At 67.1% G+C, this 22,461-nt stretch overlaps 7 protein-coding genes and 1 non-coding gene across 8 annotated transcripts; 5 read left to right on the top strand and 3 right to left on the bottom strand.

Annotated features, from left to right (window-relative positions):
- Nucleotides 1-1,213: 1,213 nt before the first annotated feature.
- On the bottom strand, nt 1,214-2,611 carry VTJ83DRAFT_184 (uncharacterized protein; the record flags this gene model as incomplete). Its single annotated transcript, XM_071008043.1, has 3 exons — nt 1,214-2,072; nt 2,126-2,393; nt 2,455-2,611. 3 exons carry the CDS (start codon nt 2,609-2,611, stop codon nt 1,214-1,216), a joined length of 1,284 nt encoding a protein of 427 aa, XP_070869537.1.
- A 435-nt stretch (nt 2,612-3,046) lies between these two features.
- On the top strand, nt 3,047-5,077 carry VTJ83DRAFT_183 (uncharacterized protein; the record flags this gene model as incomplete). Its single annotated transcript, XM_071008032.1, has 1 exon — nt 3,047-5,077. The coding sequence occupies one exon, from the start codon at nt 3,047-3,049 to the stop codon at nt 5,075-5,077; it is 2,031 nt and encodes a 676-aa protein (XP_070869536.1).
- Nucleotides 5,078-5,428: 351 nt separating this feature from the next.
- On the top strand, nt 5,429-7,744 carry VTJ83DRAFT_182 (uncharacterized protein; the record flags this gene model as incomplete). Its single annotated transcript, XM_071008021.1, has 1 exon — nt 5,429-7,744. One exon carries the CDS (start codon nt 5,429-5,431, stop codon nt 7,742-7,744), a length of 2,316 nt encoding a protein of 771 aa, XP_070869535.1.
- A 361-nt stretch (nt 7,745-8,105) lies between these two features.
- Nucleotides 8,106-8,218, bottom strand: VTJ83DRAFT_t4. Its single transcript has one exon. It is a non-coding gene; the product is annotated as a tRNA-Leu (tRNA).
- Nucleotides 8,219-8,948: 730 nt separating this feature from the next.
- On the top strand, nt 8,949-9,833 carry VTJ83DRAFT_181 (uncharacterized protein; the record flags this gene model as incomplete). The annotated part of the gene is made up of 1 exon (XM_071008010.1): nt 8,949-9,833. The coding sequence occupies one exon, from the start codon at nt 8,949-8,951 to the stop codon at nt 9,831-9,833; it is 885 nt and encodes a 294-aa protein (XP_070869534.1).
- Nucleotides 9,834-10,616: 783 nt separating this feature from the next.
- On the bottom strand, nt 10,617-14,426 carry VTJ83DRAFT_180 (uncharacterized protein; the record flags this gene model as incomplete). Its single annotated transcript, XM_071007999.1, has 2 exons — nt 10,617-13,865; nt 13,965-14,426. 2 exons carry the CDS (start codon nt 14,424-14,426, stop codon nt 10,617-10,619), a joined length of 3,711 nt encoding a protein of 1,236 aa, XP_070869533.1.
- Nucleotides 14,427-15,580: 1,154 nt separating this feature from the next.
- Nucleotides 15,581-17,157, top strand: VTJ83DRAFT_179 (uncharacterized protein; the record flags this gene model as incomplete). Its single annotated transcript, XM_071007987.1, has 2 exons — nt 15,581-16,632; nt 16,677-17,157. The coding sequence occupies 2 exons, from the start codon at nt 15,581-15,583 to the stop codon at nt 17,155-17,157; spliced, it is 1,533 nt and encodes a 510-aa protein (XP_070869532.1).
- Nucleotides 17,158-18,735: 1,578 nt separating this feature from the next.
- VTJ83DRAFT_178 (uncharacterized protein) lies at nt 18,736-22,370 on the top strand (the record flags this gene model as incomplete). Its single annotated transcript, XM_071007976.1, has 2 exons — nt 18,736-19,821; nt 19,896-22,370. 2 exons carry the CDS (start codon nt 18,736-18,738, stop codon nt 22,368-22,370), a joined length of 3,561 nt encoding a protein of 1,186 aa, XP_070869531.1.
- Between the last annotated feature and the right edge of the window lie 91 nt (nt 22,371-22,461).

Raw genomic sequence — 22,461 nt, 5'->3', positions numbered from 1 at the left:
AAAGAGTTGGGGGTGAGATGGGACCTGGGGTGCTTGAAGGTGAGCTGCGAAATGGCGGGGGCGCCGGGGATCCACAAAATTACCGTTCGGTCAAGTTACTGTGTAAGTGACGTCGTCGGCGCCCGGGCGATGCGCCGACGGACCAAGGTCGGAGGCCGGAGAAGACGCCAGAGTTCCATCTTGTGTGGAAAGCAACTCGGAAGAGCTTCATAAAACCAATCGAAGGAAGAGCTCTGCGTACCTTGGCAGCGTCTCGGACGCGTTGCTGCTTCGATGTTGTCTTTGGCTGACTTTGGGGCCGGAGTAAACCATCTCAAAATTGATCAATGCATTGTGCAGACGCACATGAGGTTCCAAACCGAGGATTCAGGTTGCCGTATCGGCTTTTCAAATGGAAGCCTGGTCTCACTATGATGGACGCAAAAAGAATGGTTCATTGGAATCCACGCCTTGTGGTTTGCATCTTCCTGGCTTGAGGTTTGCGAAACAAGCTTGCCAGCCGCAAACCGGGCAGGTTGGTTACTATTCTGAGGATTCGGGCCACTCTGCTCCAGGCTTCTTGTGTGTAGCGACGTTCATAGAGTGGGTGCGCTGCGAGAGAACCATCGAGGTCAATATACAAAACTTGGACATGTTCCCTCGAATTGATGTGTTGGGTTGGACCACTTATGAATATCCTGTCGAACCAACCTCCCTCCGGACTGTATAGGAGGAGCAAGCAGCTCCAGAGCCATTCCCTCCTCGCCACCATGTATCGGCTGTGGGAGAATGCTGAGAGTGCCCAGGAGCCGATGGAATCATCGCAGGGCATGCTGCTTGATTTCAATCATTCGTCATACCTCACCATGCTCCGCCGGGCCTTTTTCTTTTTTTTTTTTTCACGACAGTCCAGATCGAGAGACGCCATCTGGCCGAGCAACCAACACAAGAAGCAGACTCTGGCCATGACGCACTTCAACGACAGGAACTGATCAGAGGCACCCCTGAGATGGGAAGGGATGAACGTGTGACTACGAGGTGGCGCTCAATGGAAGTATCCTGGCGGATATCGACGATGTTACGGGCGGCAGGGCATTTTTACTCATCACACCCAACAGGACCCTCTGCCTCAACCATGGGGCTTTCTTTTCTGCATGTCTAAGGCGACATGCCGTTGTATGCTCATTACGGAGAGAAATACGAACAAGGGATGGCGATCCCCGTCGTCTATGCCCTATATCTGCCGGATCTCCTTGCCCACGATCTCGGGCCTCTCCACCTCTAGCTCGTCCCTCAGCACGGCAAACATCAGGTCGCACACCAGCAGGCTCTGCCCGAGGCCCCAGACGAGCGTGATGGCGTAGAAAAAGTTTGCGTTGCCGCTTCCGGCGTAGATCCACAGGTAGTAAAAGGCCGGGCCGAGAAAGGCCGAGTACAAAATCACCGACGCGCTCAAGAAGGTGTAGCGCATGAGCGGGAACACGTGGCGATAGAGGGGCACGAGGGCCAGGAACAGCGACGTGTCGGCGATGCTGGGGTAGGGCTTGAAGATGCCGTGGATGCCGAGGAGCAGGGTCAGCACGACGAGCGGCTGGCGGCGGATGCGCAGCGTCAGGCCGGCGACGTAGCTCGACAGGTGCAGCCAGAAGACGGCGAGGAAGAAGGAGCGGAACGAGTCGAACATTTCCACAAAAAAGTACCACCACAGCCCGATGTTGGGAGAGAGGTCGGACAGCGTGAGCTGCACGCCGTACGTCGACGGCAGGAACTCCCACGAGCCCGTGACGAGGTACGACAGCAGGAACAGGGCGCCCAGGACGCCGGCCACGGCGGCGGCGCAGACGGCGGCAAAGGCGGGGCCGGACCGCGGCGCGGGGCCTGCGGGGCGTCGCCGGTCGTACGCCAGCAGGACGAGGGGCGGGAGCAGCAGCAGCGGGGACAAGGAGAGGTAGCCGGCGAAGGCCAGGGCGACCATGGCGCCGAGCGGGGCGCCCGACACGGCGTTGGCGATGGCGTGGAGGACGGCATAGGTCGTGAAGGCGCTCGTGGAGCGGCCGAGGCACGTGGCCAGGGTGAAGGGGTTGAAGAGAAAGCTTGGGGCGACGGTCAGCGGGGAAGGGTCGGCAAGCGTGGCGGTTGAACCTACAAGGCGGCCAGCACGAAGCCGCTCCAGCGCTTGGCACGGCGCGGCGACGTGAAGAGGGCCGAGGAGCCGGCCTCGCCCGAGTCGGCGATGCGCCAGATGGCACGGGCGCTCAGCAGGTCCAGGACGACGTAGACGAGGTCGGTCGGGAGCGGCAGGGCGGCGAAGCTCGGGAGCAGGGAGAAGAGCGGGAGCAGGAGGGGGGCCTGGTGGTAGACGCCGCCGTCGTAGGGGGAGACGTTGTGGTTGTAGAGAAAGAGGCCTTCCTGGACTGCGAGGCGGAGAGAAGGAGGTCAGCGGGAGGTGTCAGGGGAAGGCAAGGGAGCACGCACGGCGCTTGAAGCTGGTGACGGGCGTCGAGACCTCGACGCGGGCGGCCAGCAGGTCGGACAGGCCGGGGAGAAAGGCGAAGACGGCGAGGCGCAGGGCGGCAGCGGCGGCGTACAGGCCGGCCGCCTGGCCCGGAGATACCTTGGCGACGGCAGCCATCTCAATGCGCCATGCCGGAGTCGGGTCGAGGGCTTACGGCGGGGGCGGGGTGGTTTCGAGGCTGGGTGTCGGACCGAGAATGGGGAGTCGAGATGCAGCAGCAGCCCAAGGAGCACCGAGCAGCAAGTATGTCAAGTCCTTAAGGTACCTTGGCAGCCGAAGGTGATAGGTGGAATGAATGTGGATTCCACGCGGATTGGATGGGATGTTGCAGACGTGGACCCCCCGGGTGGGTCCCCTCTGGGAGCGCCGGTGGGTCGGGGCTTGGCAGGGACGCTAATCTTATCGCTGCGGGCGGTGAAGGGCGGCACAAAAAGTTGCCCGTCCAAAATTTCCTGGGACCTGGAATTGGAAGAGAAGCAGAGAAAGCGACAAGCGTCCAGACCTGCATCAACCACCACCACCACCACCACCACCAGCACCATCGCCACCACCATGGGCAAGGTCAAGAAAAAGGGCCAGGCCGGCCAGGCCAAGAACTACATGACGCGCACCCAGGCCGTCAAGAAGCTCCAGCTCAGCCTCCCCGACTTCCGCAAGCTTTGCATCTGGAAGGGCATCTACCCGCGCGAGCCCCGGAACCGCAAGAAGGTGTCCAAGTCGGCCACGGCCAGCACCACCTTCTACTACACCAAGGACATCCAGTTCCTGCTCCACGAGCCCCTGCTCCAAAAGTTCCGCGAGCAAAAGGTGCTCGAGAAGAAGATCTCGCGCGCCCTCGGCCGCGGCGACGTCTCGGACGCCGCCCGCCTCGAGCGCAACGCCGCCCGCCCCGACAAGACGGGCAAGCCGCGCTACACGCTCAACCACATCATCCGCGAGCGCTACCCGACCTTTGCCGACGCCCTGCGCGATCTCGACGACTGCCTGTCCATGCTGTTCCTCTTCGCCAACCTCCCCTCCACCACCGCCGTGCCCGCCAAGATGATCGCCCGCTGCGAGCGCCTGTGCCTCGAGTTTGAGCACTACCTCATCGCCTCCCACAGCCTGCGCAAGTCCTTCCTGTCCATCAAGGGCATCTACTACCAGGCCAACATCCAGGGCGAGGACGTCCTGTGGCTCGTCCCCTACAAGTTCAACCAGCGCGTCGTCGGCGACGTCGACTTCCGCATCATGGGCACCTTTGTCGAGTTCTACATGACCCTGCTCGGCTTCGTCAACTACCGCCTGTACACGTCCATCGGCCTCAAGTACCCTCCGCGCTTCGACCAGCTCAAGGACGAGGGAGGCGCCGAGCTGGGCGCCTTCTCCCTCGAGGGCGCCAACCTCGCCACCGCCGAGACCAAGGCCATCGCCAACGGCGAGCAGCAGGGCCCGGACCCCAAGGTTCAGGCCGAGGTGGACAAGCTGGTGCGGCAGCTCCGCGACGAGGAGTCGGCCGCCAGCAAGGCCGACGGCGCGGCCGAGGAGAGCGCCGCCGAGGCCGCCAACGGCGACGCCGACGCCGACGCCGACGAGCCCAACGACGCCATCGACAAGTTCGAGCCGGCAGCGCCCGGCGGCGACGTGCTGCCGCAGCCCGCCTACAGCAGCAGCGACCCGTCCCAGCTCTTCGCCGGCCTGACCGTCTACCTGTCCCGCGAGACGCCGCGGCAGCCGCTCGAGTTCCTCCTCCGCGCCTTCGGCTGCAAGCGCGTCGGCTGGGACGAGGTGCTCGGCGCCGGCGCCTTCACGCACGACGAGTCGGACCCGCGCATCACGCACCAGATCGTCGACCGGCCCGTGATCCGGGCCGCCGTGGCCGACGAGGGCGACGGCGAGGACAACCAGACGGCCCAGAAGCTGGCGGCGAACCGCCGGTACCCGGGCCGCATCTACGTGCAGCCCCAGTGGGTCTGGGACAGCGTCAACGACGAAGAGCTCAAGAGCCCGGAGCAGTACGCGCCGGGCGCCCAGCTGCCGCCCCACCTGAGCCCGTTCGTCAAGCCGACCCAGGGCCAGTACGACCCGACCCTGCCGCTCGAGGAGCAGCAGACCGAGGCCGAGGCCATCGAGGCGGCCTTGGAGGACGAGAAGGAGGGAGAGGCGGGCAGCGACGACGAGGTGGAGAACGACATGGATGTGGCGGAAGATGACGAGGACGATGACGAGTCGGACGGAGGCTCCGAGGAGGAAGAGGAAGAAGAAGAGGACGAGGAGGAGGAGGAGGACGGCGACGAAGAGGAAGACGAAGACGAGGAGGCCACGCTGGAGCGGCAACGGGAGCTCGAAGCGGAGCTGACGGGCAAGGCGGTGAAGCGCGAAAAGGTTGACCCCAAGACCAAGGCCAAGCTGGAGGCCAAGAAGGCTCTGGAGAGGCGCAAGAAGCAGGAGGCGGAGGAGCTGGAGCGGGCCAAGGGCATGCTCAGCAAGAAGAAGCGGAAGCTGTTTGAGCAGATGCAGTACACCAACAGCAAGAAGAGCGCCGAGGATGCCAAGCTGCGGCAGAAGCGGAGGAGGCTGGAAAAGGAGAGGGCGGCGGCTTAGTGTTGTGTTGGGAAGCCGATGTCGTGCAAACATGATACCATAGACCGGTTCGAGGGTTAGGGTTCAATGCGATGAAAGTTTTACGCCTGGGTTGGCTTCTTTGACATCGTTGAACCTGACTTGGATCCTTTCTCACCATCTCCCTTACAAACGGGGCACAACGCCGTTGACCGTGTAGGCGATGAGGATGGATGGCCCTTGGCGAAAATGATTGTCTGTATGTCTTCTTTTTGTGACCTGGGACTTTTCTCCACCTTCCAATCTTACCAAACTCTCGCCGGGTCTTGAACGGCAAAGCCAGAAACCGGATCGGTTTTCTCCTTTTGCATATTTCTTCTCACGAATCCCACCATGTCGGACGGCCCCGACGACGACCCGCCGTACGCACCCGGGCCGGAAGACGACGAAGCCGCCTCGCCCGGCTCCTCTCCGGGCTCGGATGAGCTGCGCGAGTCCCGCCCCAACCGCTTCCGCGGGCCCCCGTCGACCTGGCGGACCTGGACCGAGGCCGACCGCCAAACATGGGTCGCCTTGGAGAACGCCCGCCGCGCGGACCTCGCCGTGCACCTGTACAACGCCTTTGCCCTGCGCCGCGGCCTCCGGAGGGGCCCCGAGGTCGATCCCCCGGGCCCTTTGTCTTTTGACTCACAGCAGCAGCAGCAGCAGCAGCAGCAGCAGCAACAGCAGCAGGGCTGGGACCCGGGGAAGCCCTGGACCGCGTGGCCGATGCGGGCCTCGGAGGTGCCCGACGACGGCCTCTTCCCGCGCAACGGCGACGACGTCAACGAGCCGTTCACGCTGCGGCGCGAGCCCCGGACGCCGCCGTTTGCCGGGTGCCGGCTCGAGGAGGAGATCGCGGCCGTGATGCTGCGGTGCGCGACGGAGCGGCTGAGGAGGAGGAGGGGGTTGGACGGCGGCGGCCGAGGGATGGCGAGCGGCAGCAGCAGCGGCGGCGGCGGCGGCGGAGAGGGCGGAGAGGGCGGCGGGAAGGAGGACGGAGGAGGTGATGAGCCGGTGATGCCGTCGATCGAGAGCGCCGGGGAGCCGACGGGCAGCGAAGAGGACGGCGACGCGGAGACGACGGGGCGGGACGACGAGACGGACTCGCCGGGCCGGGCGGAGCGGCGGCAGCGGCGGCGGAGGAAGGGCGGATCGCCGTCCTTCGCGCCGACCGTGTCGGTGGACGACGAGCGGTCGTACGCGCTGCTCCGGCCCGAGGCGCGGCGGATCATGGCGCGGCTGGACGACGCGCTCGCGATCCTGCACAACCAGCGCGTCGCCGGGCTGGGACGCATGTCGGAATCGTCCTCCTCTGGTAGCGACGAGGAAGGCAATAACGGCGGCGGCGGCGACGATGACGACGATGATGACGACGACGAGGACAAGGTGAAGCGGGAGCCGGGCTCGCGCTCTCCGTCGTTGATGAGCCCTACCCCGCCGCCCAAGGCTCGGCGGGGCAGGCCTAGAAAGGTTCACGTCCCGCGCGAGGGCGAGACGGAGAGGGACATGCTCATCCGGGTTGCACGCGAGGGCAAGAAAAAGATCCCGAGGTTTTCCGACGACGAAGACGCTAGGGATCAGAAGAACCAGAGCCGGAGCCGGAGCCGGAGCCGGAGCGGCGGCCTCGGCCGGGACCGGGGCCAACGGCCCGCGTCGGCCGCCTCCTCCCGAGCGAGCTCCATGTCAAGAGCCAGCTCCGTCTCCCGGGCCAGCTCCCAGTCCCGAGGGCCCGCTTCGACAGAGAGGAACAGGGAGAAGCTGTTCGCCCGATGGGGGCTACGCGACTGGCGGGATGTGCTCGGCGCGGCGGCGCTGGCCGGGTTCCCGCCCAGGGCGATGGCGCGCGCGGCCCAGCGCTGCGCGACGCTGTTCCGCGAGGAGATGACGATGCACACCCTCGGCGGGACGCCGGGCGGCGGCATGGAGACGGCCCGCTACGTTCCCGACGCGCCCCTGCCCGCCTCGTCCGACGAGGACGACGACGACGACGACGTTGCGGACGTTGAGCTCGCCCAGCGCCGCGCCGTCAGCCGCCAGCCGAGCGTCTTCCGCCGAGACTCCCCCTCGCCCGAGCCGGAACCCCGCCAGGGCCGCAGCCGCAGCCGCAGCCGCAGCCGCAGCCGCAGCCGGTCCGTTGCGACCAGGACGCTGCTCTGTCCGCACCCCGGCTGCCCTCGGGCCATCGAGCCGTTCACCAAAAAGTCCAACCTTGATCGTCACCTCCGGGAGGTCCACCACGACACGTCACGGCCACCGCCGGCAGCCGGAGGAGGAGCAGGAGGAGCCATGACCGATGCCGAGCTCACCGAGCCCGAGATGCCTTGGCGGTCCAGGTCCCGAGGCCGGCGCAGCCGGTCGGGCACCCCCGCGCCCGCCTCGCACCTGTGTCCCTACCCGACGTGCCCACGAGCGCTCGAAGGCTTCACGAAACGCACCAACCTGGTACGGCACCTGCGCGATGTGCACGGGCGGAGGGAGCAGGCGGCGAGGGCGGCGGCGGCGGCGGCGGATGCGGAGGACAGCGCGGACGAGATGGAGGCGGGCGCGCACGCGGATCGGTTCCTGCGGCCGATCAAGATCCGAAAGGGGTGGCGGGGGGAAGATACGGCGCGGCGACCGGTCAAGAGGGCGAGGGCGGCCTCGGAGGAGCTGGGCTCGTTCTTCTAGGCAGGACCGTCGCCATGGTGCAGCCGGTCCCAGTCCCGCACAAGATATCCTATTCCAGATTCGATTTGTTCGCATAGCATCGCACGCCAGCCATCATGTACACATAGCAGCATCACAGAGGTTCGCTCGACAAGGGCTTGTCGAGCCGAATGCTCACAGCAGCATCGAGGGTTGACTTGATTCCTCCATACCAACCACAGAACCGAAAAAAAAAAAATAAAACTACTGTCCTGTCTTTCCTCAACCATGAAGACCACCTCTTCTCCCTTTGGCGCCTTGGACGCCCTGAGGTGATGCTAGGCACGCCCGCCCCAGCTCCGGGGGAAAAAGGCTCGAGAGAGAAAAAAAGAAGGCTCATGCATGACAAGGGTGAGATTCGAACTCACGCCCCTTTCGAGACCACGGAACTCTCGGAGGAGTTGAGATTAAGGGTGGACCTTAACGTGGCGCCTTGGACCGCTCGGCCACCTTGCCTGGATGCGATGACACCGGCGTGGTGAGGTTCGCCTTTTGGGTAGGGATTTTTGGATTTTCTGCCCCTCTCGGCGTGTGGGCGGCGTGGGCGTGGGCGTGGGCGGTGGAGGGGTGGAGCGGTCTCCGTTCTCTTCCGCTCCCAAAATTCCATGATGCATGCATGCTTGGTGTTGTGGAGCACCAGGCTCTACCTTTCGGTGTACATAGTACATCCTTGAGCGCTTGCAGATCTCGTGCAGATGCATGCTTGGCCTGACGGGTTTCCCAGCCAACTAGTTTGGTTCCGTTGCGAGGAGCCGGTGTGAGCGCGTTCGCTTTTGCGGGAGGTTCGGGAGGTTGGTTACGGTTGCATCGAGCATCACCGACGCCGGTGACTCGGGCGGCCAGCCTGATCGAGACGCATGCAGCTAGCTCGGAGGCGAACTCTGGCCGCCATGCGATGAACATGACTCTGCAGTTAAGCTTTGGTGTGAATATCTAGCGAGATAGATAGAGAGAGAGAGAGAGAGAGAGAGAGGAGAGAAATAAAAGCCAGACACTCCCTCTTCACCGCTCGGATCGACAACCATCAGCCGCCTCACGCCTCCAGACCACATCCCATCCCATTGAATTCTTCCACCCGTCCCAGCTCCATATAGAGCCTCTTACACCGTTACCGCCCTCTTCCCCTCCTCTCCCCTCTCTTTCTGCCACTTCTTTCTTCCCCAACCACCACCAGCCCGACAGCACCATGGCTTCCCATCCCGACCTCACCGGCTTCCGCGCCCTCTCTTTCGACTGCTACGGCACCCTCATCGACTGGGAGCGGGGGCTCACCGAGGACTTCGCTCCGCTGCTGGCCCGCCTCCCGGACTCGCACCCGTTCCGCAGCCGCCCCCTCCTCGCCCTGCAGCGCTTCGACGAGGTCTCGATGCGGCTCGAGGCCGAGCATCCCCGCATGCCCTACCCCGCCAACCTCTCCCTCAGCTTCCGCGCCGTCGCCGCCGAGCTGGGCGTCGACGACGACGACGACGACGACGACGACGACGACGACGATGACAACGACGCCAAGGCCGTGGTGGCGGCGGCGGCGGCGGCCGTCGCCGAGGGCCCCGGCCGCTGGCCCGCGTTCCCGGACACGGTGGCCGCCCTGGCCCGCCTCGGGCGGCGGTACAAGCTGGCGGTGCTGAGCAACGTCGACGAGGCCAGCATCGCGCGCGCCGCGGCCGGCCCGCTGCGCGCGGGCGGCGGGCCCCAGGGGTTCCGGGGGTTCGACGCCGTCTACACGGCCGAGAGGATCGGGAGCTACAAGCCCGACCGGGCCAACTTTGGGTTCCTCCGCGAGGCGGCGCGGCGGGACCTCGGGGCGGACGCCGGCGCCGGGGAGCTGCTGCACGTGGCGCGGAGCCTGGTCGCGGACCACGTGCCGGCCAAGGAGGCCGGGCTGCCGAGCGTGTGGATCGCGCGGGGCGGCGACAGGCCCGAGGGGTACGGCCTCGGAGGGAACCTCGAGGAGCTCAAGGCGGCGGGGAAGCTGGGGTTTGGGTGGACGTTTCAGACGCTGGGCGAGTTTGCGGAGGAGGTGGAGAGGCAGTTTGCCGAGAAGGAGAGGAGGGAGGCCGAAGGAGGACGATGAAGGCGCCTTGGCGGAGGGAGTCGGTCTTGCGTGTGCGTAGAGGGTTGGGAAGAGGGAGAGAGTGGGAGGGGGAGCGCGTGTGTGTTCTGTCCAGGGAAGATGAAGCCATTCTCGCTGTTCTTATCGTGTCTGTGTCAGCACACACACACATACTGACACAGACCAAGACTCCGTCAGGGAAAACGCCCGCGAGCATCAGAACCAAGAATGAAGTCTTCATTAGAAAGACACTCATGACCTCTCTCATCACCCTCTAGCCGCCTAGAAAAGAAAATGAATCAAAGCCAAATTCCTCCATCGAAACCACCACGCGGGTATCCGTGCTCAGTAACCCTACAAAAAACAAACAGAAAAGAAAAAAGACGACGACGATGACAAACCGCCATGGAACCTCCCCCAAAACCTCCCGTATGGTCTAGGATATATACGAGCCAAGCGAAGGAGAATCGAACTCGAATCCAAGAACGCGCTCCAACCCAGCCTTCAACCACCCGGTCCGGTCCAGCTCCCAGCCCAGCCTAGCCTAGCCCTGCCCTTCCGAGTACCGTACCGCCGAAAAGCCATGAAAGCAAGCGCCCATCCCATCGCCCCAACGCCTTGCCAACCAGCCAGCCAGCCAGCCCACCAGCCAGGAGAGACAAAGGAGAACCTCGTCTGTGTGTGTGAGAGAGAGAAAGAGAGAAACGAACGTTACCAAACACCCCTGCCGTTCTTTTTTTTCCCCATGATGGAAACAAAAAAAAAAAAAAAAAAAGACAAGGTCCGAAAAGAAAAGGCCGAGAATTAGTGCAACCTAGGACTCTTTCTCCTCGAGCCTCCCCTCGTGATGCCCACGGGCGGCAGGTTCTCCGCCCCGTCCGCCACCACGCGCTTGGCGAGGCGGGACGCTCTCGTCCTCCCCGTCCCCGTGGCCGTCGCGGCGGAGGCGGCGGCGGCGGCGGCGACCTTGGGCGGCGGCATGCGGGTGGCCTCGCTCTGGGGCGCCAGGGAGACCGCCGCCGCTGCCGCCGCCGCCGCCCGCCCGCCCTTGACGGCGGGCGACAGGACGTGCTGCGCCGGCGGCTGTCCGTTGGATGCCAGGTTGGGATCCACCTCGCGCAGGCTCTGCGGGGTTTCGGCCGCCGGGCGGACGGGCGAGCGGACCGGGGTGAGGGTGATGTCCGGGAGGACGGTGGGCTTTTTCCCCCGCGGGGTGGGCGAGGCGGCGGACGGCTCTTCCGAGGGCTCATGGTGGTCGTCGTCGTCGTCGTTGTCGTCGTCGTCGTCATCGTGAACGACGACGGCGGCGGCGGCAGCGGCGGCGGCGGCGGGGCACGGGGAGGCCGGGGGGGCGTCGGCGTCGCGCAGGGCGGCGAGCAGGGCGTCGTGGGCGGCGGTGCGAGGGAGGTGGGTCGGGTAGTCGTAGCGGGCGCGGGGGTCCGGGGTGGCGCCGGTGGGCTCGTACTCGCGCGGGGCGGCGGCGAGGACGTGGCGGCGCAGGTCGGCGAGCGGGCCGCAGGCGTCGTGGCGCAGCGGGGAGAGGGAGCCGGCGAGCTGCTCGGCGGCGGCGTCGACGTCGCGGCCGAGGGCGCGGGCGCGGGCGAGGCCGCCGTCGAGGTGCTCGGCGACGTCGGCGAGGCACCGCTCGGCGGCGGCGGCGAGGCCGTCGGCGAGCTGGGCGTTGCGGACGCCGTCGCCGGCGTGGCGGGCCTTGGCGCGGGCGACCAAGGCGTCGAGGTCCTGCATCTGGGCGTCCACGTCGCGCATCTGCTCCTCGACGGCGCGCGTCGCCTCGGCGTGGGCCGAGCGGGCGGCGGCCTGGATCGAGGCGCCGTGCTGGCCGGCGACGGCGCCGTCGTCCTTGAGGCGGGCCTTGAGGGCGTCGCGGGCGCCGGCCGCGTCGTCGATGGCCTTGGCGTCCCGGTCGGCCCACAGCCGCATGCCCGAGGCGTAGTCGGCGACGCCGGCCTCGAGCGCCTCGCTCGAGCCGGCCAGCGCCTCGCGCAGGGCGGCCGCCTTGCCGGCGAGGCGCGACTCGTGCTCCTCGGCCTGGGCCGTGACGAGGCGGGCGAGCTGGGCGAGCATGGCCTGGCGCTCGGCGGCCGCCTGGGCGCGCTCTTCGCGCAGCGCCTCGTCGAGGCGGGCCGCGACCGCCTCGTTGGACTCGACGGCGGCGCGGGCGGCCGCCTCGAGCTCGTGGCGCAGGCGGTCGGCCTCGGCCTTTTGGGCGCGCATGTGGCGCAGCAGCTCGTCGAAGGCGGCCTTGAGGTCCTGGCCGAGGGCGGCGTACGAGGCGTGCAGGTGGCCGTGCAGCGCGGCGAGCTCGCCGAGCACGTCGCCGGCGATGCGCTCGGCGGCGCCGGCGACGGCCTGCAGGCCCTCGCCGACGCGCTGCTTGACGTGGTCGCGCACCGCCTTGATCTCGTCGAGGGCGCCGTCGGCGTCGGCGCGGGAGCGCTCCTGCTGGTCGAGCAGGGCGGCCTTGGACTCGGCGAGGCGGTCGAGGTTGTCGTCGAGGGCGGCGCGGGCGGCCTCGAGGCGGCCGAGCTCGTCGCCGACGAAGCCGCGCACGCGGCGGGCGACGGCGTCGACGTGGTCCTCGTGGGCGCGGCGGAAGGCGTCGAGGCGGCCCTCGACGAGCTCGGTGACGCCGGCGACGCGGGACCGCGACAGGTCCCAGGCGTCGCGGTTGAGGGCGGCGAGCTCGGCGCGGCGGCGGTCGCGGTCGCGCAGGGCGCCGATGTCGCCGACGGCGCGCTCGACGGCGCGCAGCAGGTCGCCGCCGGCGGCGGCGAGGCGCTCCTCGGTGGCCTGGTGGGCGCGGCGCAGGTGCGTCTCCTCGGCGAGGGCCTTGCGGGTGGCGGCCAGGACGAGCTCCGTCTGGCCGAGCAGGCCGGCCGTCTCGCCGAGGCGGGCGAGGGCGCCCTCGTGCTCCCGCTTGAGGCCCATGAAGCTCGACGTCAGGGCGAGCAGCTCCTGCAGCTTGTGCTTGAGGTTGGCCTCGAGCGTCTCGATCTTGGCGGCCTGCTCCTCGGTGAGGATGCGGCGCGACTCGTTCTGGACCGTCAGCTCCTCGTACATGTCGTTGGACAGGTAGACGCCGTTGCGCTGGCGCGTCGCGATGAGCTCGGCCTTGAGGCGCTCAATGTCGGCGGCCAGGTCGCGCAGCAGCGTCTTCTTGGCCGTCAGGGCGTTGAGCTGGGGCCGGTTGCGAATGTTTTTGGCCCGGAAGGCGTAGTCGAGCGTCGAGATGGTCTCGTCGAGGTTGCTGCGGGCGGGCGAGATGGTGGCGATGATGCACGTCTTGGTGCGGCCGCCGAGCGAGTCCTGGAGCAGCCGCGTAAGCTTGGACTCGCGGTAGGGGATGTGGGGGCTCCGGTCGACGAGGGCGTTGATGACGCGGCCGAGCGTCAGCAGGCTCTTGTTGATGAGCCCGGCCTCGGCGGCGCGCTTGTTCTCGGCGCCGGAGCGCTGGATGTTTTCGCTGCCCGCGAGGTCGACGAGGTTGAGCTTGCCGAGCATGAGGTAGTCGTCGGCGCCGGGGTCCGCGGCGGCCGCCTTGCCGGAGGCGGCGGCGGCGCCGCCGCCGTCGGGCTTGTGGCGGGCGTAGACGGTGATGGTGAAGACGGTGTGGCTGCGGCTGCTGAGGTCGTTGCACTTGGTGGCGGCGACCTGGCGCTTGACGCTGCCCTCGCGGAGCCAGCGCAGGCCGTCGCCGGCGTTGAGGATGTGGCGCTCCTCCATGCCCTGCACCATGGTGGTCGAGTGGCCCTTGCGGGACGTGTCGTCGTAGATTTTGAGCTTGGAGCCGTCGTCGCCGGCGAGCAGGTCGCGGAGCTCCTCGTTGTAGAGCTCGATGAAGGAGCAGCGCACCGAGTGCTCGCGCTCGTCGAGCTCGAGCTGCTGGAAGAGGGCCTGGAGGACGCGGGGGATGATGCCGGCGTTATCGGAGAGCATGCCGAGCGTCTCGGTCAGGTCGCCCGACATGGTGTACGTCTTTCCCGTGCCGGTTTGGCCGTAGGCGAAGATGGTGCAGTTGTATCCGGCGAGCATCTGTTTTGTTTATCGCTCGGGGGGTCAGCGGTCGGCGTTGGGGGGAGGGGAGGTTCCAGAGCCGCCTGTCCCAAGGCGAGGCTTGGGGCTTGGGCTTACCTCGTCGAGGACGGGCCTCACGGCCTCGTCAAACACCATCTTTTGGTCGGCGGCCTGCGAGAAGACGCGGTCGAACGTGTACGTCTTGTTGCTGACGGCGTTGGGGCCCATGGAGAGCTCGATGGTGGTGCCCTTGGTGGCCTCGGTGCGCACGACGACGGCGCTGTTCTCCTTGACCTCGCGCTCGTTGCGGCCTCGGCACCGCACGACGACGGTGATGTTGGTACCGCCCTCGCCGTCGTCCGGGTCGAAATCGCGCTCCTTGCGCTTCGTCCCCGCGGCGGCCGTGGCCACCGACGCGAGCGACTCGGCGGGGGAGGCGGCGCGGGCCAGGCGGGACGGCGCGTTGCGGGTCATGGCGAGGCGGGAGGGGGCCGTCGACCTGGTGGCGGTGCCGGGTCGGATGCTGCTGGACCGCCCGGTGCCGGTTCGCGACGCCATGGACGGGTTTCTGCGCTCCATGGGGGAGCGCGTGGATCCCGAAGGAGGGAGGTTTTGTTGTGGTTGATGTTGTGGTTGATGTTGTTGTTGTTGTTCTTGTAGTTCTTGATGTCCTGGCCCTTGTCGTTGGTTGTTGGAAAGCTACCTGATCCTAGGACGCTGCTCGAAGAATGAATGGCCAACAGATGATTTTTTCTTCTTCGGTACTGGTCAAGATCCCCCGCCCCGGACCGAGAGACATGGATGTTGCTGAAAGCGGTGTGTCGTGGTGGAAAATGGTGCGCGACGCGAGGATTCCCAAGCGGGCGCCGATGCTGATTGGCTTGGCTCGCGCGACACAAACACGTGCCCAGGGTCCCCAGGGCTGGCGTTGCCGGGGCAACCCTTTGGACCCACCTGATTCGTCGGAACGTGCGTTACCTCGTAACGTACGCAGTACCACCGTGGTGAACGTGCTCCGTATCGTCGGTACGAGGCGGACAGCCGCCGATAGCCACCAACAGCTCAAGACAGCTCAAGAAGGGGGCCTCAGCCAACCAACAAAGACGTGATCTGCTGATCTGGCCGCATGACGGGACCCCACGCTGCCCCTGGGCTACGTGGTTGTCACTCTACTATGTATACTGTGTACTCGTTCTACTCTAGTACCTCCTGCATAACGAACAAGTACTGTGTACTGTGGACTTGTACAGGTACGCAGCACAGAATGCCCCACCCGCCCCGCCATTCCACGCCCCCCGTTCCCCCGTTCCGGTGGAATCCCCTGACAGCGGGCGCGCGCAACCGCCAGATGACGTTTCCCGCTGACGCCAACGGCGGTTCTGCGTATCTGCGTATCTGCGTATCTGCGTATCTGCGCATGTACCGTATGTAACTGCTGCGTACCGCCTCTCCACCGCATCGTTTCACGTGGAGAGCCTCCGCCCGCTTGGTCGCTCTCTTACACAGGACATCCCATGAACACCCCACTTACATCGTCGGCGTAGCCAGCGTCCAAACAACCTCTCACATCCCGCATCCCCCATCGCCTGCTCCTGCGTCCGTACCCAAGGGACGCACGACCCCTACTATAGTTTCTTAGGAAGACGGACCCGTCCAGGACAGGAGGACCCCAGCGTGCTCCCGGTCCTCGTCTCGTCTCTCCTCCCCCCTTTTTTGCGTTCTTCAGGATCGCCATGTCGCTCTTCAGCGCCCAGCTCCACCCGGGACGGGCGCTGGGGTTTCTGGTGCTCGGGGCGTCGCTCCACGACGTCCTCACCCGCCTCAAGGCCGAGCCCCAGCGGTTCCCCAAGATCCACCTCGCCTACCACCCCCAGGACCCGGTGCGCACGCAGATCCACGTCGGGCTGCCGGCCAACGGGCTCCGGCTGCGCTTTGACGGGCCCGAGCAGCGGCTGCGCCTCATCGAGGTGGTCGACTTTGGCCGCATCCACATCTTCCTCAAGCCCGCCAACGACAAGGAGCGCGACCTGGTCCGCCCGCAGGCGGCGGCGGCGGCGGCGGCGGCGGCCGGCGACGGGGCGGCGGGCCCCACGTTCCGGCACATCTACCAGCGCTTCCTCGGCCCCACCTACGACGGCGAGTACGTGGCCGCCGACCAGACGTACCTGCTGTCGTACCCGGGCGTCGCCTTTTCGTTCCCCCTGCCGCGCGACGCCTACGACGCGGCCAAGGACGTCGTGTCGCTGCTGCCCGCGGCCGCCGTGCCCGGCTCCATGGCCGTCTTCAGCGGCGCCTCGTGGGCCGCCGCCCGCGCCGCCCTGTGGTCCGAGGTCCTGCCCAGCGTGCGCCTGTTCCCGCCCCTGGCCAAGGGCCGCGACGCGAGCCCGGACGAGGTGTCGCTCGTCCGCGTCCACGGCGCCGGCCGCCTCCAGCTGGTCCGCCGCTGGTCCGGCGCCTCCTCGTGGATCGCCCTCGGCGAGACCACCCCGCAGCAGCTCGTCGCCGAGCTGGGGCCCCCCGACGCCATCTACCGCAAGAGCGACCAGCGCATGTACATCCACAAGTCCCGCCGCGACGACCCGACCGACACCGACCAGTCCTCGTCCCACCCGGCCTCGGACGCCGACGACGCCCGCGACGAGGCCGTCGAGGACGGCGGCGGGGACGGGGACGGGGACGCCGACGCCGACGCCGACGGCCCCGGCGCCGGCGGAGCGACCCGCGAGTGCTTCTACAACTACTTTTACCTGGGCTTCGACGTGCTGGTGTCGCCGCCGACGGAGCCGTCGCGGCCCCGCCGGGCGCGCGTCCGGACGGCGGCGGCAGCAGCCACAACCCGCCTGCGCCTTGTCGCCCCGAGGCCGCTCCGCCGGCCTCGCCGGACCGCGACGTGGCCACCAAGCTGATCGTGCACGGCAACGTGCCCGGGTCCTACCCCTTCAACCGGTACCGGCGGTGCCGGTGGGAGATTGCGTACCTGCCCGACGGCGCGGCCACGTCCGAGACGCCGTTCCCCGAGGTGGAGGAGCGGCTGCGGGCGGCGTGGGCCCCCGCGTACGCGTCGGCCGACGAGGCGCGGCAGAGCCAGCGCGGCATGGTGCTCAACCGCGGCTGGGGCGACAGCCCGGGGAGCAGCTGCGAGCTGCTCGGCGGCTGGGAGGGGGACGCCGACGCCGACGCCCGCCCGGCCGACCACGGCAACAACCTCCGCGGCCGCGGCGAGGACACGACCACGACGCTGTACGGGTTCCCGGGCTTGGTGTTTGAGGTGCTCAAGACGGGTTGGGTGTCGGCCGTGACGGTGTTTTGAGCGGGTTTCTAGAGGCTGGGTTCTACGTTACGTTACGGTAGGGTTGTAGGAGCGGGATATGGTTTTTTTTTTTTTTTTTCCTTGTCTCTTGTTTTTGTTGCATGCATGCAATGGGCGGGTTTTAACGGTGGGGACCTATCATGAGGACGGGACGACGGAGACGGAGGCGGAGAGAGACGGAATGGCGTTTGCTGGAGTTTTCTTTTTCTTGTTGCTTGTTTGTTTGCTTGGGTCCTTGGATGGCCTTGCATCCATTTTCTTTCCTCCTCTGTGAGAGGTACTTGGTACGCAGTACGCAGCAGCATCCCCCTTTTTTTTTTTTTTTTTTTTTCCTTTTCTGATAGGCTCGGAACATGATATGAATTCATCAACTGTCTTCTTCTTTTTTTTTTTTTTTCCCAAGTACAGCACCGGAGTTCGGTATGTACTATACATGGACCCGTACCCTGCTTTTAATTCAGCAACATACTACAATACCCTGTGCATATGCATGTGCGCTGCTGGTATGGATAGGAACTGCGTACGTAGTATGTAAGCTGGGGCGTCTACCTACCTACCCACCTACCAACCTACCGAATCCGGAATCATCATCAAGCAATCCTCCCAGGGACCTGAGCTGGTATAATAGCGTAGGTCCTTGGGCGGTCTAGGTACCCGACCTGTACACCCGAGGCAATCATTTCATTCGGCCAGCTGCCTCCCTCCATAGGTGCCACCTTGATGTATGTACTGTGTACTAGTATTCTTGCATAAGCACAAGAGACCGACTTACACATGGCTCGGGTGGACCAGAGTGATGCAATCTCACATGGATGTTGGGTGGAGCCTCGGCCAGCCCGGCCAGGCCCCAAGGGGAGGTTCCTGGTTGGGTACCTCCCTGAGCTAACTAGTACTACCATAGGTACCTACCGTAGCTTCTAACGTTACCTACCTAGCGCTGTGCAACTGTCGATAGAGGTAGAATACCAACGTATGTACAGCAGGTAGGTAGTTATTCGCTGCTGTTGCACAGTCCAGCACTCTATTACAGTGCTGACAGCCGCCTCCCCCGCCCCCGGAACCCGGCTCGGCTGGCGGTTAACAGTGGGTCCCCGCTATTCGGCCGCCCCCAATCGGCAGGGACCTCGCCTGCTTTTCCGCTGCCTTTGCTCCCTTTTTTCCACCTTTTTTCAACCTTTTGGAAACAAAAAAGTCCCAGTCCAGTGCCCTTGTTCGGCGGTCTGCCAGACAATCAACCACCCACGCACGCACATCTCCGAGTCGCCGTCCCATGGAATGACACCGCTTCTTTTCTGTTGTTGATCTTCTTCTTTTGTTGTCTTCTTCTTCTTCTTCTTCTTCTTCTTCGTCTGTCTTTACCTTGTAATCTTTCCAGCCTGGCCCCTCCTCCCCCGACCCCCCCGTTCCATTCACATGGCCCTCTCGGCCACCACCGCCACGCCAGCCATGCAGCGATCGTAAACGCTCTCGTCTCTCAGATTTCCTCCTCCTCCTTCTCCTCCTTCTCCTCCTCTTCCTCCTCCTCCTCCCCTTTTCTACCACGCTCTGTCTAGCGACAACGTCCCGCCCGCCATCGCCATGGCGGACGGGGATCCGGGCCCTTCTTCTCCTCCTCTTCCCGCCCGCATCCGCTCCCGCCATGCCGCTCGACACTCGACACCCTCCCGTCTCGACGTCCCCGACACCAGCGGCCTTGGATCCGACGCTTCCCTGGCCCTCACGGCCCTCACGGCCCCCGACCCCGACCTGCGCAGCCGGCCTCATGCCCTCCTCGACTTCGCCTACGACAGGAAGCATCGCCGCTCCTCGGGCGTCCACCGCCAGCACAAGGCTCGCCCCAGCGGAGGCTTCCTGCTCGCCGATCCCCTGCCGGGCCGTCGCGATCGCGATGCCTATCACGATGCCGATGCCACCGCCGACGTAGCGGTCGTCGCGGACAGGACCCGCGACGGCTCTGCGCCGGGCCACCCGGGCCACCCGGTCGACCCGGCGGCGCAGCTCGGCATGGAGGCGGCCCAGATCGTCAACATGGCCTTGAACCTGAGCGAGTCCCGCCGCCTGGCCGCCCGGAGGCACGTCTCGCAGCCCCGCGCGCCTCCGCGCCTGGCCCCCCTCCCCACGGCGGACGCACCCCCCTCGGCCGGCCTGAGGTATCACCTGCAGCAGCAGCGGAGGTCCTCGCGGACCGCCTCGCCCAAGCCCGACCTCTCGCCGCGCATCGGTGACGGCACCCAGGCCGGCCCCAGTGCTGGCCCCGGAGCTGGTCCCGGTGCTGGCCCCGGCCCCGGCGCCCGCGTCTTCACGCCCCTGCAGCCCGCCTTCGAGCCCGTCTACCGCTACCACTTTTCGGCATCGACGCTCGCCCGAGCCCAAAAGGCCAAGGAATACCTCGAGCTCATGGCGCAGCACCGCCGCCTTCTCGAGCTGCTGCCGCCCCTCGACCCCGATCGCCTGCGGCCCTGGCCCGCCTCGCCGCCCGCCACGCCCGTCTCCCGCGTCGCCACCCGCGACGGCGACGCCCGCCTCGGCCGCCCCTACAACCCCCTCCAGTACATACGCAACCGCAAGGTGCGCGCCCGCGAGCGCCGCGCCATCGACGGCGACGAGCTCGGCTTCGGCGACGTCGTCCGCGTCTCCGAGTGGGTCGACGAGGTGGCCCGCTGGGTCGCCACCGGCCAGGCCCGCGCCCCGGGCCACCGGCGCTGCCTCCCTTCGCCGCCGCCGCCGCCGTCCTCGAGCCGTCCCCGTCGGCCCCGTCCAAACCCCCCCTCCTCGCCAAGCCCCGCCGCCCCCGCGTCGACTGGTCCATCGACCCGGCCGACATGCTGGCCGACGCGTACTGGCTCGAGCTCGACGACAACAAGGCCCTCGTCGAGGATCGCCACGGCCGCCGCGTGTTCCCCCAGGCCGACCGGCCGCGCCTGGCCACCCCGGCCTCGAAGCACGCCGCCGACGCCCGCCCGCCCGGCGACAAGACGCCCGAGAGCCGGCACGAGCACGAGCACGTTCTCAGCACGGCCCGCGACCGCGCCCAGCAGAAGCTCCGCGCCCTCAAGGGGTCGCACCACCGCCACGGCAGCTCCGTCGCCCACCGCGACCGCCGGCGCCTGCACCGCAGCGGCTCCACCTCCGAATCGTCCGACGCCGACAGCGACCGCCGCCGCGTCGTCAAGTCGGTCCTCGAGAAGCAGATGGAGGAGGTCATCGCCCGCGAGCAGAGGGAGGCCGAGTCGCATCCGCTCTTCGACCCTGCCGCCGGCCGCCTCCGAGATCCCGCCGCGTCCGACCTGGCCCTGCCGCCCTCCACGCCATCGCAGCCCCAACCGCAACCGCAACCGCAACCGCCAGCATCCTCGTCCTCCACGAGCCGCTCCCGCCCCCACGCCGATCTCCTCGCCAGCCCCAGCGATGCCGAAGGCGGCGCCCCGAGGCCGCCGCGATCGACGTACGCGGGCCGCGCCAGCCTCGAGGTGCCAGGAAGCCGGCGGCCCTCCATCGTCGGCATCGTCGGCATCGCCGGCGACGCCTCGCGCGCGACGTCTCCGGCGTTGCGGCCCGTTCGCGGCGGCGACGTGCCGGCGGCCATGAGCGCCGAGCTCTCGCCGGCGTCGAGCCGTCCGAGCTCGCCGCATCGCAGCAACAACCCCTTGGACAAGGTCCGGAGCATCTTCCGCGACCGCAGCAAGGAGCGGCCCGAGCCAAAGCCCGAGCCAAAGCCCGAGCCGAGGTCCGAGCCGAGGCCGGACGACAGCCTGACCTTGAGCCCCGGCCCGGCGCCCGAAAGCCTCGTCGCCATCGCGCCCGAAACGACCCACGGAGGCCTGGCGCCGTCGCCGTCGCGCAAGCCCTCGCGGAGCCCGGCGGGCGAGCGCGGCCACCGCCCCTCCAAGAGCCTCGGCGGCCCTCGCCTGCGCGGCGACGACAGCGGCGGCGGCGGCGGCGGCGGCGGCATCAGCTTTCGCTCGCTGCTGCGCGGGCCCCGCATCGAGACGGTCCTGCGCAGCGGCGTCTCCAAGGTCAGCGACATGATCCTCTGGCGCAAGGACGACGACAGCTCCGCCTCGGACTCGGAGCCCGAGGCCCGGGGCCGGCCTCGCGTTCCGCGGCACGGCCGGAGCTTCTCGGCCGTCGACGCCCCTCTCCCGCCGCAAGATCCCACCCCGCCCGACCTGCTTCACCAGCAGCAGCAGCCGCCACAACAAGAGCAGCAGCCACAACAACAGCAGCTTGGCCTGCAGCTCCCGCCGTCGCAGCCGCTGAGCCGACGCTCCTCTCGGTTCGAGCTGCTGAAGCCGCCTCGCATCGACATCCAGAAAGCCTCCCCCAGCGTCTCTCCGCCCCCGGTCCTCGTCCGGCTGCAGCCCCCCGACGCCGAAGCCGACAAGGCTTCGCTCAACCTTTTCCCTTCTGAATCCCGGGCTCCCACTCCTCCCGGCGACGCCGCCGTCGACCGCCCCTGGCCCGTACCTTCAAACAACAAGACTCCACCATCACCAGCACCATCACCAGCACCTCCTCCTCCTCCTCCTCCCGCTTCTGGCGCCGTCGTGCTCTCCCGGCGCGATCTCGCCCGCGTGCAAACCCTGCTCCTCGCCGCGGGCATCCGGGCCGCCGAGCTCGACCGGCGGGCCCGCCAGCGCCGGCCGCCGCCCAAGACGCTGCCGCCGTGCCACCCGCGCCTCGGCCCGAGCCCGGCGTGGCTCGACATCGCCCGCGCCGCCTGCCCCGACGACCGCGCCGCCCAGCAGCGCCTGCTGTCGGCGCCGCTGGCCGCGACCGAGCTGTACCCGCGCGCGGCGCGCGCCCTGGCCCGGGCCGCCGAGGCCCACGCGGCGCGGCTCGACGAGCAGGCGGGCGCGTTCCTGGGCGGGACGGCCCCCGCGCTGCGGCGGCGCGCCGACGCGCTGCGCGAGACGGTGGCCGAGGAGCTGGGCGCGCTGGCGCAGCGCGCCGCCGACGAGGCCGACGAGGCGGGCCAGGACCTGGCCGTCGGCCAGCGCCTCAAGGCCAAGCGCGTCGTCGACGCCATGGACAAGATGCTCCGCCGCCGCCGCCGCAGGTTCCGCTGGGCCCGAAGGGCCGGGTGGCTCGCCGTCGAGTGGCTGCTCGTCGGCTGCATGTGGTACGTCTGGTTCCTCGTCATGATCGCGAGGATGGCGATGGGGGCGGCGAAAGGGGTGGTGGCGGGCGTGCGGTGGTTGTTGTGGTTGTAGGGCTCTTTTTTTTTAGTCCTGTCGAGCTCACATTGAGCCCATCGCCTGTCTCTTTTTTTTTTTCTCCTTTTTTTTTTTTTTTTCCTGTTCT

Source organism: Remersonia thermophila, chromosome 1, assembly GCF_042764415.1.
Source record: "Remersonia thermophila strain ATCC 22073 chromosome 1, whole genome shotgun sequence".
NCBI classification, from domain to species: Eukaryota; Fungi; Ascomycota; class Sordariomycetes; order Sordariales; family Chaetomiaceae; genus Remersonia; species Remersonia thermophila.
Note: the sequence above shows the minus strand (reverse complement) of the source record. Positions and strands in the feature narration are given on the sequence as shown.